Genomic DNA, 17,726 nt, shown 5'->3' with positions numbered 1-17,726 from the left:
GCTGCTTTATGAGTGGGACGCATCATTCTGACATGGGCTGTATTTAACAAAAAAAGAGTTGTTAAAACCTGATTCCATTAAAACGCAGAAATGCATGTAAGGTCTTTTGGTGTTTAGCCCTTCGCCCCTTTATCTTCAATTTAACTACTTAATGGAATCTCCCTTCCTTTTTGAACCCTCTCTGTCCCCTCTCAGGGAAGCTTTAAAATTATAACGTGCTTCTTCGGCTTGAATGACCCCGCTACCACGTTGAGGGAGACTGCTCCTTCAGAAGCAGTAGGAGGGGTCAGCGGGTAATACCGCTCCCATACCAGTGACAGTCAATCAGAAACCTAATAGTAAATTGTTGTTGTGCAGATTTTCTCAGCTATTACCACATGATCTTCCTTTTTTGTACAGTATAGAAGCAATATTTAACAGAAGTTTACTGTGAATAGGTTGGATAATTCGGTCAAGATTCTGTTTATCAGCTTTAAAAGAGGAGATTTTAAATGTAAGTTTGCATCTTTTCTGGTTTTAACTCCAGAAATCTGTGCTTTGATGTTAAGTTATTGTGGATTAATTGAACAACACTATGCATTTACCAAGAAATACTGTATGATAACGTAATGCATTGAATTATGTATTTTAAAGGTATTTCAGCAATATTTTTGTTCAGATTTATATGTTTGTTTAACATTCGAGAGATGTTTTATGACAGTTTAAAAAATTTACTTTATCGATCTTGGAAATATGCAGAGAATATTTATAATATTAAGTATTAAAAAAAAAAAACTGTAGGTGAGATACTATTAAAACTAAAATAGTTAGTTCGTTACCATTCCATTGTTTGTGTGTAAAGGTTAATGATTGTGTCTGGAAAATGAGTAACTTAACTTCATGCCTTTGAGTAACTCTAAACAAAAGAGGTGGAAGAGATGCATACAGCTGCTGCGTGTTTTTAGAGAAACATTCAACACTGTTAAGAATCAGTTAAACAGCAGGGTTTAAGCCAGACCCTACAGTTTCTCCCAGTTATCGTGCATGGTACTGAGAGAGGAATCATGATGAATGCATCCACCACAGTTGATGACTTACTTTACAGTAATTAGCAGCTTACTTTGTGTATAGAGCTGTGGTTTACCGCAGGTCTGTCTCAATGAACCGCAACGCTTTACCCAAAAATGATTAGGCTACATGTTGTCAGCTCACAGCGGAAGTGTGCACTCCGGTGAGTTGACATCCCCTCAAAAGGCAGTAATTTCTAATAATATTGTCCTTTCTTTCACAGTATTAATTAGATAAGTTCGTCAAGGCTAACCTTGGTTTTCCTGGGAAAAAGTCTCTGACACATTTCCTCTGCACAAGTTCACATGGGAGCAGCCCTTTCATGGACTCTAGTAAAAATTATTAAAAAAAATATATATATATGACACACTTTAAGTAATCTTAAAACAATAAGTGCTTTTGCAGCTCCCATAGGATATCGATAGATTGGTGTCGGTGGTTTCTATGGCTGTGCACGGTGGACAGGTCTAATTGGTAAGATGAGCTAGAGGGAAGCTGTGCTTGCTTTTTCCCCGTGCATGGAGGCCGTGGTCAGAGGGAAGAAAAAGAAAAAAAGAAAAAGAGGCCCCTCGTCTCCTGGTGTCTGTCCTCTCGCTGTAGTGTTAATGGGCATGAGCCACATGTGAGCGGGATTATCAAAGTCAAATGAAGGAGAGTCGCTGAGAAAATGTGTGGCGAACCACTCCTAAAAGAGGCTCCACATCCCAGAATTACAATTCCATTCATGCACAACCAGATTTAAACTCATTAGACTTCTCTATTTACTTAGTCTCTATCGGCCCTAGTTGTACTAAAAATACCATGGCCTGCCTTACTTTGGCACATTCCGTCATTGTCTGTGCACAGCAGGCCTTTACGCCGAGGTGTTTCTCAGATGGCTCCATGCAAAGGAGACAAACTGGTGTGTGTATTTTCTGAAATTATGGATCTACTCAGATTCTCTACTGGAGTCTGCCGTCTAGTACCCTGCTTATTGTTAATTCATCTGAGCTTGTAGCGTGATAATAGCTTGATATTCATACGAATCATCATAGTCACCACTGCTTGGATGTTAAGCCGCTCTCCTCTGCTCATGGTGTAGTAATAGGTTTGGATCTAGATTCCATGCTTGAGAATCCTATTGCAGTTGTCCTGATGTGTTATAAATAAGTGTTTTTGCTGGTATTTTATGCCTTCCTTTCATGGCGGTAACAGTTTTTCAGGGACTAAATTATATCATGAGGGGAAGGGGAAACAAAACACTATGGATTCTGGGTAGGGAAGCCTCAGTGGATGGCATCAGCTCAGCAGATGGCGAGTTGTTGTATGCATGAAAAATTCATGGTCAAGGTGACGTGCAGCTTGAAAGTCCCCACAATACATTATCTACTTTGTCTTCTGTAATTTGCTTATTTTTGGTCAATTCAATTCTTGATCTATCAGTCAGAGTTGCTCATAATCTTACTATTGAAGTCACACATAAACCAGACACTTTGGTTTTTGGAAGATAACATCTTTTCCTGTTTAATCTCAAGTAATTCCTCTTTTTTTTTTTTTTTTTCATTGTATTTTTCACTCCATGCCCTGATGTTGTGAGTGCCAGCTCTCGGAGCCCTCAGACATCCTTTGTTATTTCCACAAACCCAGTTACTGAATAATTGAACGAGGTAAATGTTTAACATGTTTTTACAAGTTCCTCGCTTTGCTGTTGTGAAGAACGAGTGTTTGTTGGGTCTGGAAGAAACACTTGGCTTGCTTTGCTTGACAACGATGGGTTTCCATTGGAGACTACCTCCCCGGCCGGCCATCGCCCGCCTTGTTCTCATTCACGGTGGCTTCGCTTGCAGCTGCAACACACCCGCTTAATGCGTCTTTAAATGTCAGAAGAATGACTTTTTGTTTATCCTGACTTTTGCCTCGCTGTTTATTCTAGTCAAAGCTGCATTTGCATCGACCTTGAATCCCCTGGATCCCTCCCGCCCTCCCCCCTCTTCCCCCATCCCCCAGAACCTGTTTACACTACGCCTGCCCCGAGTGTCACCTAGGAAATCGGGCCGATCATTCCACCTGGTTAATATTAAATGGCTCCTGCAAAGAGATATGTTTGTTCATAAACACAAACCCCTGCTCCTCCTGTTTACTGTCGCCATGGCAGCGATCACTTATTAAACAAACAGCTGCGTTGTTTGCCCGTGTTACTGGTCTGCTTACATCCTGTTCAAGGTCTGGGAAGAACTTAGAAAATGCTTCAGTGTCTCGTGGGGATATAAGTTTTTGCGATGGGGGGTATTACTTGCAGGGGGTGGTGTGCTACTTCTGTTTTGTGATTGTAGTGTGGGGAAGTGCTTTGCTTATCTGTGACTTGGTTGAAGTGGCTGACGAGATCACGTGGCTGACTGCGAAGTCTCCTTTGGCAAAATTTCCTCCCAGCAGAGAGCGGCCAACGAACTGGAGCTATTCGTCCAGATTTAGTCATTTCGATTGAGGTGGTTCTAGTTTGGAGATAATATGTGAAAGGGTGCGGGACTGTATGTTTTGAGAGCTTGTCGGAATTTAGCCCAATTTCTGTGTCTGGCTGTCCAGCAGAATATTTTCAAGAGACAGATACTCGGAGCAGTTTGTTATCAGTGATGTGGGCTGTGATAATGGATTATTTAACTTGCAACGTGTGTTAGTCTTTTTGACTTTTCCCCAGAATCAGGAGCCAAAATACAGCAAAACATGAGATCCTAAAGAAACCTTGAGCGGCATTGTGTTGCTGCACCTTTGGTACAAGCTGATGTGTTGTCTAGTCTAGCAACCAAGCCGAACCTAAACAGCTCTAAAGTGAACCTCTCCCCATTGTCTCCTCCTTTGTGTGTCTTTATCTCCCGCCCAAGAAATGTTGTGCTTTTGTTGTGTGCATGTGTAAACAAGGGCTGTGTGAGAACTCGCCGAATCGAAGCAGGTGGCCGCTGAGGCTTTACTGTCATGAGCATTAAAGAAAAACAGAACACGGAGAAGGGTCAAAGCACAGCTGCGCGGGCCGACCCTACCTTGAATCGACTGCTGACTTGTTTGAGCTGTTTGAATTCCAGACAAGCATGACAGGGGGACAGGCATTATATTTCCAGCAAGGCAGGGGGCGAGAGGAAGAGGAGAGTCAGAGTTGACGAGCTCTGCCCGTCGGCTGTTCTTAACCTTCAACCTGTCTGGTCAGGTGGGAAACACATGTGACTCTTGTTTGTACTGTACTCCCCATATTTGTGGCTGAGGAAACAAACTGTAAACAAACAGAAAGCCTGACCTTTTTTTTTTTTTTTTTTTATCCAGTGTTTGTTCCAAACACTTTTGTTTTGCAAGCAACTCCCCCCCCCCCCCACCCTAAAGAACAGACAGGCATCTAATAATCAACAGCACAGCCAGTTCTTTTTCTACAAACTACCTTGTTTTGATCTCCTGGAATTTCCATTATTTTGATTCTTTTTTTTTTTCCCCAGCTCAGAAAAAAAAGCTGACACGCTCCATTAATAAAAAAGAATGACTTATTTTTTTCTCATGTCTCCTTTTGTGTATTGTTTTAAGTCGAAATGTTTGCAGCATGGATATATATGTTCTTAACCCCAGGAACTACACCCCTTTTTAGCAGGACATTTGACCCATAATTACAGCTGAATCTGATGTATAAATGGAACAGATGGAAAAACTTGAGAGTTTTTTGGAGTCGTCACAGGCGAGGCTATCCCCTGAGCAAAGTGAAAATAAATAGATAGATAAACAAACGTGGGGTCAGGTCACGTGGCCGAGTTGCCCAGCTGATGATGGTGTCCCTGCCTCAGTGCTTCACAGATTAACACCGTTATCAGCACAACTCTCTAATAAGGCTCTTTCCTATCTGCTTGATATTTATGATGGATAATGCCCATTTTCCATTTTCTTTTTTCCTTCCGAATTTTTTTCTCACTCATGATATTGAAGCTTTGAATTATTCTGTGGTAAAATTAATGAGAAAGTAGATTTATGGGTTTCATTTGTTTGTCAATTCGAAAATTAATTGGGTGTTAATTTTAGCCATCCCCTCATCAGTGCCGGTTCCAAGCATGCGCGCATTACTTTGCATTCATTGTAGCCTTTCTCTCCTTTATTGTGGGTCACTAGTTTTGCATACATTAAAGTAGCCCCGCGGCTCATTCTCTTGATTACTTTTGGAGATGCCATGCATTTGGAAATTTACGCCTTTCCGTTACAATTATGAAAATTTTGCATGGAATGACAGTGCATGTATAATAGCCATTACTTTCCCCCCTTTTATATATAGCTCCAGAAAAAAAAAAAAAAAAAAAAAAAAAAGAAAGAAGGCCCTATTTTTTCCTGCATGTGGAAAAATTTCTTTTATTTGAAAAATAAGTGGGGGTGAATAACGTCAGCACATGGTTTATTTCAAATGGCATTTAATTTCACCCGAGAATGTGTGTTTCTAATTGGTGTCTCAGAAGGGGAATTGATGCGAGCGAGGGCCTGTAGATGGAGTTGTGGCTGGCTGCGTCCCATCCCACAGTATTCCTCTTGCTCACTCCTTGTTTAGAAAATCCCATTATGGAGGAAGGCCGTGCCAGACTGGAGGGGTGAGCTGGGTCAACATCTGTCTGGTGGGGGTGGGGGGTCGGCTCCAGCCCCAGCCCAGAGAACAGGGCCTGTAGGCCGGGCCCAAGCTGCTCAGACAGGCCCCTGAGTGTGGGGGCGTTGTGACACACAACTGAACCTGCACAGGCCACAGTGTCAGATGACTCATTCAGTTATGCTTCTTGCAAGGAGGGCTTCTACATGAGAGGAGATGTAAACCATAGTGCACTTTGGGTTTGATTTTTGTGCTGGTAATGCTTTAGCTCACCGCAGTGAGCTCAAACTGCTACTGAAGATCCGTAGCTGGGATACCGTCCCTGAGAACCAGTGCTGCTTCTAGTAGTTTATTAAAAAAATAAAAAAATAAAGCCATGTCTAGATTATTATCTCACCTCAGCTCTGTAAATATTCTTATGCGACAAGTTGTCAACCTCAATTTCCTATCTGTCAGCCTGAGTGTGTGTGTCCCCATGGCGTCTGCGTGCGTGTGTCTGCATCTTGTTTGGATCGAATCTCTGGAGACAATGTGCCTGTGTACCTGAGCACATATAAACTCACATTGGCCTCCCCATTACGTAACGCCATAAATCTACATTTAGTTCCATTTTCACATTCTTTCATGATGAGGCCCGGTGTTTTAAAGGCATTTATTCTGCTTCATATAAATAATTAATCAGCCAAGTTAATTCGCTTCTGCCTGACTTGGTCAGCTTCATTAACTGCCCTGGAATTGGGAGGAGAGACGCGTTGTGCCAATGAGGCCTGTGACCAGCGCACAATAGCTGTAAATCATTCCACTGATTTGAGGAGTACAGGCCCAGATATGCACCAGTGTCATTGGCACTTATCCCCAGAGTGACAGAGGGGGTGTGGTGGAAGACGGCATATCTGTCTGGCTTTTGTGCATCCAAAAACAGAATAAAGTACGTAGCATGTGAGCAAATAGCGGTGTATTCACATTTATCACTGATTACCACTGCTGTATTCTTACATAAAGCATACAGCTGTACTTAATACTACACTGTCGGTATTTGGATGTTCCCCTTTTAGAGTTAGATTAACTTATAAAAGACAATATTTTTTCCAACAAAAGGGTTTATTTATATTGCGACCTGTATTTTGGTGTTAATTGAGCACCCCTGAAGGATTTGACTTGTTTTCTCTCTAGCCTCAGATTGGATGTTTCTCATGGAGATCCCTTGGCAGGCCTCACACAGTCGCCCTGTTTCCCATTAAAAAGCCATTCTGCCGTGGTTCTTCTGGGAGCCATGCAAGTAAATATATCCATTTCCATAGAACGTGTTTTGTTTTGGAGGTCCAGTGTTTTCTTGGGCTCCTCTGCTCTCACTCACCTCAGGTTGAGTTCCTCTCCGATGTGTGCTGGACCCCAGCCCCTCCAGCGCACCCCTGCATATACCCTATAATGGAGAACACAAACAAAACCTGAGTCCCACTCACTTTTCTCCGGTCCAGTATGAACTTGTCATCTGCAAAGAATCTGCAACGGAAAAGACAAAACAAAGGAGCAGTTTATTACTCTGTTTGGAAGCATGTTGTGAGTGTGTGTGTGTTTGCCTCATTGCATATGCTACAAGCAAACAAACAGGACCCAGGGAAGTACAAACCAACAGGGAAAGCTGCAATAAAAGTGAAATTGTGTGGGAAGAATATGACAGATGTTTACAGTTTGGCCCACAGTTGAAATGCGACCTCCTTGCTGTGTGTTTTAACAGCTGTTTCTCTCCGTCTCTGTCCCTGTTGTCTCTTTTTCTGCGTCTTTACTCAGGTTTTTTAAGTCATGATGCAAGAATCTCGGACGGAGGCGACGAGCAACGGACTAGCCAATCAAAATGGAGGAGCGGGCGTGGAGGGTGTACAGAGGGAGGGGCGACCCAAAAGCACCACTCCATCAGTGGAGGTGACTGCAGTGGACCTCCTGCATCTCCAGCAGCACCAGGTAGACCAGTCCCCCTTCACACCTGTCTTCACTTTATTAAGCCATGTCAACAGCAGGCCCGCTCCGCCTCTTAAAGTGCCACTTAATATTTAATTCCACCTCAAAAGTACATCTCGTACATAAACACATTATTATTATTATTTATGTATATTGAGGACCTTTTTGAATATTTAAAGAAGGAGAAGTGCTCTCTCTCTGTGATTGTGTTTGGTTGCGAATGTGTTTATCGTAGCATGCAGCATCTGCATTTTGGTGAAATATTCATTATGATATGCTGACATATTTTAAGTATGTAGGTGTCACAGGATTTTGTAGACAGTTGAGAAACCATGACATCCAATAGGATGACAGCATTTTCCTCTGGCTCTTTGTAAACACACCTCACACTCACAACTAATGCCACACACTGCCGTGTTAACCAATGAGGTGCGGAGCTGCATGCCGGCGTTATCGCCGCTGAAGCCGAAACATTTTCACCATCTCCGACTTGAGGCAAACAGACAAGCTCTTTCTGTTGGTGTCAGTGTTATGTGTGGCACACGACAGTGTGTTTAAGGAAACAACATTGAAAAGATCAGTGTGTCTTCTGCTATCTCGGTCTATCCGACAGCACAACTAGGGTTGTTGTCAGGAGCTGTTTGGTGATGATGCACAGGCTCTGTGCCGTTGTCTGTTGTCACAGCACATCCATCAGCATTTGTACAGGGAGGGAAACAGTGCTGCAGCATGAAACGTGGGGGATATGGCTGTGTAACATATACTGTAGAGCTGAGCAATAACTCAGTTATCATTTATCATCTTTCAGCAGTATCATCATGGCATTATGATGATATGATATTTGTGATACACAATTCTGTTGTCAGAAATGATGATAACCAGCAAATTCATTCATATCTCATTTTGACAACAGAAATAAATAGCTCAGCATTTTGAAAAGCTATTGCTTGCCATCTCATCAACTGCACACAGGTAAAGCATTAGTTCAAATGTGTAGCTCAGACCTACAGACATATCACTGACGCAGTAATTTGACCTCAGGAGTACTTGCTTTTACATCGTCAGTAGTTATTTTTTTTTTTTTTTTTTTTTTAATAGTTTCCCCTTTTAACTCATACTTTCTTTAATTGTTGGGTATGGGCATGCAAGCAGCATTTTACTGTTTTTGCTGCTGCAGATGGAGCCAGTTTGAGCTACTTTATACACAGTTTTATATAAATGGACAACAGATAAATCTGAGGGGTCATCTGATGATTACTGGGAGAGGAAAGAAAAAAAAAAAAATTCTGATCAACATATCTACACGTTGACATCAGAAGCCAGCCAGGCTGGACATTGGTTCAATGTTCAACAATGTGTTGTATTTTAAAAGTTTGTTATATTATCCATTGTGTCAAATCTACATCTTAAAAGTAACTAAAGCTGTTAAATACACGCAGTGGAGTAGAGAATACAATATTTCCCTATGAAATCTAGTGGAGTGGAATATAGCATCAAATGGGATAGCCAAAGTACAAGTACCTCACAATTGTACTTCAGCACAGGACTTTGTGAATATACTTAGTTGATTTTCAACCTGTTTTGATGTTATACCATTTTTATGGTATTGGGTGGAAGAAGTTCCATTTGCTCAGTAAATAGGGAGGGTGGGTCAATGTGTGTCCTGTTCCTCATTCTTAGACTGTGAAGCCTTTAGGCTTCCCCAGATCTACTCTTCATCCCCACTCCCCCAGTCCCAGACTCCACCTCCCACCCATCCTTTTTTCCAGCAAAGAATGAGCATGTCGTCAGTGAGAAAATCACAGCCATACTGAATTCATTACTGCAGTAGTCACACAAAACCATGGATAAAATTTCAATAACTGCAGGCCACAGTTGAGTAAACAGTTGCACTGAAACTTAATTCCTGTTGACTTTTCCTTCATTCTTTGCCAGAGGCACATTCTGATTCGCTCTGCAAAGACAACAGGGTTACAACTTTGATAAATGTGAGGCAGGGGGAGAAGCAGCAAGGGAGAGAAATGTGTCATGGATGTGCACTTGACACCAAGAAGGCATGGAAATAAAGCTTCCCCACTAGAATAGAGCCAGTTGTCCGAGCATGGTCTCTGTTTTCAAGTCAACCAGAAAGAACTATTGCTCTCCAGGATCTGCACTGGCATTTAAAGGGAGGAGAAACGAGCCCCTCTCTCACCATCCCGGTCCAATGTATTACAGTCACATTTTCTGCCCGCTGCTTTCTACTGTGGTAAATGACAAGCGCTTTATGGTTTATCCCTTTTGAACAAATCCACTGGTTAATTTCTATGGCCTGCGTTTGGAGTTGAAACAGAGGGAGGAGTATTAATTGTTGTGCGTGATAAATGACACATGGATGGGGACGAAGGACGAGATGTCTCACTCCCAGCTCCTGACATGGGACTTTGATAGGCTACTTACCAGGGTAGTGTTACTGGCAAGGCAGGCAAGCAGTCTTTTTATTCTCCCATTAGATTAACCCAGGATTTTCACTCATGCACCATGAACCACGTTAATTGTCCCCAGGGCATTACGATCTTCACTCAATTACTTGATAACTTTTGTGGCATTTCACAGTCTTTCTTTTAAGTTTTATTTGTGGCTTGCACTAATACGCCTTTTTTTTTTTTCTTTATTCTTTGTTCTTCACAAAACCTCCGAGATGCTATTACCCCTTTAGGTGATGCAAAAATCAATCTAAAATGTTCTCACACTCAAAGTGCAAATGTCTGAGAGTCCCCTGAGTGAGCCGAACAACAAACCTGGCAGTGGCATATCATTTATTCTTATTAGGGAACATAACTATGAAAGACAGTCCCCATTAATAAAGATGGGGGATGAAATAATTGTAATCTGTTTGATCATCTTGATTCTGACAGGGGAATTCATCTTGTAGACTAGTCAGATTTGGGGGAAGTGGACCATAAGCTTGATTTAAGCATCTCTATTAGTAAGTCAAATACTGTTTGTTCAGAATTAAGGGTGAAAAAAAAAGGTCTTCTTTTTTTTTTTTTTTTGTAAGATACTGTTGAAATTTAACAGATTTCACTATTTAAGGAACTTAATGTGGAATCTGTTATGTTGTAACGGTTGCGTGTGCTCATAAATGTTTGTTGTGCATCTTGTTGCCTTTCAGGCAATGCTCAGTTAATCTGCTGCTGCTTGTGTATACTAGAAAGTGTCCCCCCCTTTTTTTTTTTTTTTCAATCTTTTATATAATACATTTTTTTCATAACGTTTGTCAGCCCCAGTCTCTGTTTATTTTCTCTTGCGCATTTTGTTTGTGTTGCAGAAGTTGTGGTTTTAACGTTCCTCACATGAGGAAGTGAAGATACTGTAGGAGAGAAATTAAAACAAAAACAATAGTGTGAAAGAGCCGCGCTTATGCAATAACCTGTTATGTGATTTGTGATTTAAATGATTTTGCAACAGGAAGTTGTGTTGTGCAGCTGCACTTGCCAGATAAACACATGTCAACAGTAACGATGTTGGGGACGTTGTATTAGCTCTGGAGCTGCTGTCTTCAGGATATTCAACTCTACCAATATTTCCTGTGATGTACGGTCATCCTCAGCAAAGCATCTCACCTGTTTAACCATGCAAGTTATTATTTCGCTCAGAATTTGGTTCAATGGAAACGACTGTAGAGCAGTAAATATTAATATCCTGTCTTTTAGAAGAGCCCTTTCGACTGATTTAAAAAAAGAAATATTCTCAGTGATACTATACACACAAAAGAAAGAAAGAAAACGGGGATGAATAATTGCTTTTTTTTTTTTTTTTCTTTTATTGCATACACATCCATCCAGCCTAACTTGTCAAACAAGGGTACTTAAAGATTTGCTACATATTGAAAGATAAGACCTGCCAATTATTATTTTTTTGTCTTCCTCTGCCTGCGTGGTTGATGTGTCCGTCGTGTTGCGTGTACAGAGATGAGAGAGTGACACGCATAACAGTGGCCACAGAAAGAGCTGAGCCGGCACAGGTTTCCTGTTTGCATAATGCAAGTCCTGCAGGGTCCCTTGTGGAGACTTAAGAAGGTGGAAATGCACGTCTTAGCCACCATCGCTGAGCTGTGTTTCGCCAAGCTTCGGGGCCGAAGTGCCACATGATAAGCCTCGCTGTCCCAGTGCACTAATACAGGCACACACACACACACACACACACACACACACACACACACACACACACACACACACACACACACACACACACACACACACACACACACACACACACACACACACACACACACACACACACACACACACACACACACACACACACACACACTGATATACAGCATTCATATGAGCACATACATGCTCACACAGAATAGAGGCCCAAATGCCAGGCCTTCAAGTGCAGGACCTGCTGGTTTGTGCTGTCCAGTCCACATTACGGACTAATGGTCAGACTGAGAGAGTTAATGACATCAGGTCAGAGAGGAGGCCAGAGTGTGTTTTCTGCCTTAGATCTCTGCTAATCATGTGTTCTGCTGCAGAGCGGAGGGCAAGGGGGAGAGAGCGCGATGCCTGGATTGAAATACTTTAACACAAGAAGAACACAACCTTATCACTGCGCTTTTGAATTGAATTCCTGCCAGTGTTTCTGTATTTGCTCTCCTGCAGAAATATATGTACATGTGCATGCAGTGCAGTGCTGAATATTTAACGTGCGTGATGAAGGCGTCCTTGCGCTGGGTGCTTTTTGACCAATACCTGTGGTGCATATTATCCTGCTGAATGTGTGCTTCCTTCCTCACATATAGAGTTTTTGCAAGTGTGCATCCACAGTGCATCACGCTGAAAGGATCTGAGTCCCCACAGGCTTGCTGTGCATACTCGTCCGTCTCTAGGTGCTCTCAGGTATCTTCATGTATACTGTTCATATTGTCACGGGAGGCCAAGCAGAGGCTCCGACTTATTGGAAAATCTGGCAGAGAGGATAACATCAGTGTTATGACACTGCATATTGCCCTAAATTGCTTATTGGTAAAATGATAGTGCTCGTCCAATTTGAATAATTTTATGGAATCCCTCACAGAACAGTTTAATTATGTTATCACACAACTGGCAACATCTGTCTTTATACCACAGCACATGACAGTTTTATTACAGGCTGAATTTCTTTGCTGGTTCTGGCAATTGATGTGTGATCTGATTAATAATCACACAGATGGAGGTGAAAATTGAACAGTGATGCGTTGCTCTGTCGGAAAAAAAAAGGGAAATAATTATTAAAGGAAAAAAACACAGCCTCTGAAAATATCATGGCTGTTTCTCCCAGCGTTTATACTTCTCTCACTTGAATCATATTTCTTGGTTAAGCAGTTCCTTTTTTTTTTTTTTTTTTTTTTTCAACCTGAAACAAAAAACATGTTTCAATCTGAAACAAAAAAATGGTTTAGTCTAGGTGCAACTTTTCAAATCCTTTTGTCACCCTGGTTTTGTTAGTGAGATTGGAGGAGGTAAACCACCCAGCAATTCCCCTTTGTCTTATGGAAGCCTTCCAAGAGAGCCAGCCTATGAACTCATCCATTTTGTTGAGTCTACCTCCAGCTGCCGCTCTCCGACTGAGAAGAGATGAAGCACAGGTTGAATGTGTGCCCAAACCCATAGTTTAAAATAGTTGACTGTTGCTCGGGTCGACATCCTGTTTACACACCCTGCCTATGTGGGCAGCAGGAGGGGATCACATGAGTTGTTTGACAAAGTGGTAATCAGAATGGACACGCATAGGAGCACACACACACACACACACACACACACACACACACACACACACACACACACACACACACACACACACACACACACACACACACACACACACACACACACACACACACACACACACACACACACACACACACTCAAGTACACTCAGTCATCCCTTATTATATCTCGGCACAAAAAAACAAGCTCTTTTGTAAAATTGACGGTTTTTACTCACACCTGATGTAAAACGTGTTTGATGAAATTCTTCTTCTTCGTAGATTTTGTTATATAATAAAGTTTACACTATCGCTGTTAAGGACATCAGTGGTGGATAGTGATTGACTGCTTCAAAGCAGTGGGATTTTAAATAGTAAAAAAAATAAAAAAAAAAAATCCAAGGTCGAAAACAACATTAAAAAAGTGAACCAGTTTCTGTCATCAGGTTGCAGAATCTGAAAATCTCAAAAGGCCAGTTGCAGTATTGATTTGCACTTGCATTTTCATAATTTCTTAATTTATTGGTTGTTTTTAAAGATTGTCAACCACGTTGAAACACCAAAACCATCTCTTTTGTGCCCAGACAAATTTCAAAGTCAAGATTTACAGTTAATACACGTACATTTCTGATCATTGGGCTAATAATCAATCAGGTTTCAGTGTGCTCATTTGCATGACAAATAAAACCTTGGCAATTTGTTCATTCAATGTACCATCAATCAATCAAAATGCTGCAACTAAATCAGCACACCTTCCCAAGCACATCCCATCACCAAACATGTTCCTGTTATATCACATTAGCTATAAAACATTTCAAATGTCCACAGTAGTTCAGGAATATGGGTGGTGGTCGGGGACAAATCTGATGTCTGACAAGATGCCTGTAAACTGTGGTTTTGAAACTAATAGATGTTTGAAGAGCATCACCTGACAGATGGTGCAATTCTGCTAACCATAATAAACAGTCCCAGTTTGGTTTTGTGATTGTTGTGTTAAGAAATGTTTGACTTTGCAGCAGCTTTCTTAAAAGATTCCAATACAAGAAGTTTCATGGGTTGTTTGCAGTAAATTGTAGTTTTAATAAATACTGATGAAAAATATGTCCTATGCAATCACTTTCTATGATTATAAACATAATGCACATGGGGACATATTTTAGTTCTCTTTTTCTTATTTTCTGAACTTGAACCATGGAAAAAACATTCTTAGTCGATAAGTGACGCAGCTTTACAAAACAATCTGTAACCACAATAAAGAAAACAAAGGGTACATCGTCTGGTATGAAGGCTTTTAAATAATAATAATTTAACACATACTGTTAGCAAAAAAAACAAGGTGGAAACTATTACAACTGGGCGGCTGTGAAAAACTTGAGTTATTTCAGTGCGACAATTGCTAGCCTTATTCTCATTACCATTACCCATAAACCCCCTCACTTCTAGTGTTTAGTTTTTTTTTTGGTCAACTGGTGTGTGGTTTGTTTTAATGATAAGAGGTGATGTTGAAGAGCCTGGCTGTCTGTAAATGAGGAGTTATTTTTCTTATTTTTTTTGTAAAGCAAGTCTTATTTTGAAAGGCTCATTCTGCATCGTAATATTCTCAGCAGGGCTTTTATTGAGTACCAATATTGTGGAGAAAATGCAGGAAATGTCCTCAACACCAAATTCACGCAAATACTGCAGAGATTGGTTGAATTTGCATAAATTATTGCGATTGCGATTACCTGGAGGGGCCGATTTATCATATTAATCTGTTTTTTTTGTGTGCATCCTCTGTCTTTAAGATTGAATATACTGAATGGCCCACTGGGAAATGCGAGGCTAAGGAAACTTGTCATGGAAGTGTGCACGTGCAAATGCCTCCCATGTAAATGATGTGAGTGTATGCTGGTATCATTAGGAAGAGTGAAGTGGCTCTCATTGTGTGGTGCCCGGATGGTCTTTGATGGCCATGGTCTGCGTGTTTGTGCTGAAGTGGGCAACTCTAAACTTTGAGCAGGTGTCTAAAGCAGCTGGCTGGAGGCAGACAGGGAAACGCGTCTGCATCAGTTCAGTATTAAATGGCTTAGAGAGAGGCCTCGGCTAGCCAGAGGACTAATGCATCCTCAATGTTTTATTTAAAGTAGTGCCAACAAGCGCTTCTGAATGCTCCACATCAAGATGCACACACAATTCCTCTCTCTCTCTCACACACTCACACTCACACTCACACACACACACACACACACACACACACACACACACACACACACACACACACACACACACACACACACACACACACACACACACACACACACACACACACACAAACACACGCACACAAACAAACACGCACACACACACACAGGCAGACAGAGTAATTTTGCGCTGTTTAGCTGAACAACTTGTGTGTTTAGTGTTGTAAATAAGTAACCGTTTTAACAGGGCCTCAGGAGGCTCTGGTTGGGAAAGTACACGATCAGACATGACTAGCTTTAATGGCCATTGTCAAAACACAGTTTAAACAAAACCCTTTCCTCACCCGGTTGGAATGTTTACATTTAGTTGAATAATGATGCCATTTTAAGGAGAAGCTCTTCTTTAAGGATAGCCAATCTGACCCAATTTATTAGGGATAGACTTAAGGATGCACAATTCCTCTTGGGAAAACATTCAAGCGCAGTGCCTATTCATTTTTAATGAGAGCACTACTTTAAAAACTTCATAGGAAAGACTTCACTGATACATATTAATTCTGTGCAGAAAACTTCAGGGTAATTAATATTCATAGACTGTGCTTGTTAACACCCCCAATGCTAGTGCATTGTAGATCCAATTAACATAGAATGGACCCCAAGGATTTGGGCAGATAAGGGTTAAATGAGCTATTGAAATTGAAACCAAGACCGTCTCCTTTTATAACACTTATTTGTTTCAATAAGCCCTAATCCTTGTTGCAGATTAAGGCATCTTTTGGGTGCACATGTGAATGGCTACAAAGGTAGAGTGGCCTCATATAGTTCACTGAGACTGCATTGTACGTGCATGAAAAATGTTGATGCGTGTGCACGTCTGCATGTGTGTTTAAATGCATGTGGACATGGATGCGGATGTGTGTGCACGACACGTGCAAGCATGTGCACTCGCTTGTATACATGTATGCATAGAGGGCATCACCTGCACAGCCAGGCTAATGTAAAAAGCCTGTAGTGAGCCTGGCTCTTATATCTTATTCATAATCTCTGGGCACAATGTGGATAATAGACATCAGTGTTCATTCTTGGCCCCAGCCTGCAAGCTGTGGTCAGGTTGGGTGACAGAGGGGGAAGTTCTGGGGTTCTACGGAGGGCTGGGTGATTGTGCAGTACCAAAATGCCACCTGCTGCCGTTTGTGTGTACAGACTGCAGATAATGCTGAGCACACTGAGACGACTGTGCTTAGTAAGGGTCTAAACAGGTGACGTGACTGTTTGGGGGAGTAACGTGGCTTAAAAAGACAGTAGAGCCACATTTGTGGAGACATGTCTTTGATACCTGCTTATTAAGATTTTTTTCTTTTTTTTTTCACTGAAAATAGGGTTATTTAAAGTCAGGTCAGGGAATATGATCAGCACAAATGTGTTTACATTGAGGACCAGAAACCTGGTATTTTGGCTTTAGGTGACATGTGTGGGTCAAGCTCCAAAACCTTGACTATGACATGATCAAGGTTAAATTGTCCGACTGTGGACTGCTCCCCTCAAGAGTCACAGAAGACACAATACAAATATTTTATTGCTCATGACAAGCAGACTGACCTTGATGTGTAATATTGGTGGAGTGACCCTTGAAGATCTGTTTAAAATGTAGAAAAAAAAGGATTGACTTCAACTGCATGATGCCATTCATAAAGGTGACAAAAGATGAAAATGTTGATATAATTATCTAGCTATATGCACTGTACAGTATGTGAATGCAAGATATTCAAGATTTCCTTCATGACAAAGATAATTCCCGGTATCCGTTTCTACTTTAACTGAAGGTATTGTTTTATATTGTACATGATTTATTTATGTCACAAATGATAGAAGGCTCAAAAAAGAAATATATAATGTTTTATCAGGTCATCCAGCTGTAGTGTTTTGCTTTATTGGACTGAAAATGAGGCATCGATATAATGTGCACACATGCGTCAGGGACGAGGGTGGGATCTTTTTTTTCTTCAGCCCCTTTTAACTGTAAAATCATTTAACTACCAGATATATAGTGCTGTTAAGTCACAGCCAGTTTGTAAAATTTTGTAAGACAAATAATGTTGAAAACAACTCTATAATAACGGAGGAATGTAATATATAAATAAACTGTATATAGCTGTTGTGCAGTGTATGCTCGTTGTTTCTGTAATGTGTTAAAAAAAAATAGTTGACAGCTTTTTTGGCACACAGG

General features: G+C 41.2%; 1 protein-coding gene across 2 annotated transcripts in view; it reads left to right on the top strand.

Annotated features, from left to right (window-relative positions):
* foxp1b (forkhead box P1b) overlaps window positions 1-17,726 on the top strand; it is a 156,534-nt gene that overhangs the window by 64,529 nt on the left and 74,279 nt on the right. For both annotated transcript variants that reach the window (XM_069714524.1, XM_069714533.1), the window contains exon 6: window positions 7,415-7,585. In XM_069714524.1, coding sequence (XP_069570625.1) covers window positions 7,427-7,585 — 159 coding nt within the window. In that variant the 5' untranslated portion in view covers window positions 7,415-7,426. The remainder of the gene's footprint in view (window positions 1-7,414; window positions 7,586-17,726) is intronic.

This window comes from Brachyistius frenatus, unplaced genomic scaffold (genome assembly GCF_029030835.1).
Source record: "Brachyistius frenatus isolate BFR_SWC_R1_liver_20210118 unplaced genomic scaffold, ASM2903083v1 Contig_4, whole genome shotgun sequence".
NCBI lineage: Eukaryota > Metazoa > Chordata > Actinopteri > Embiotocidae > Brachyistius > Brachyistius frenatus.
The sequence above is the reverse complement of the archived record's forward strand: the minus strand, read 5'-3'. Positions and strand labels throughout refer to the sequence as shown.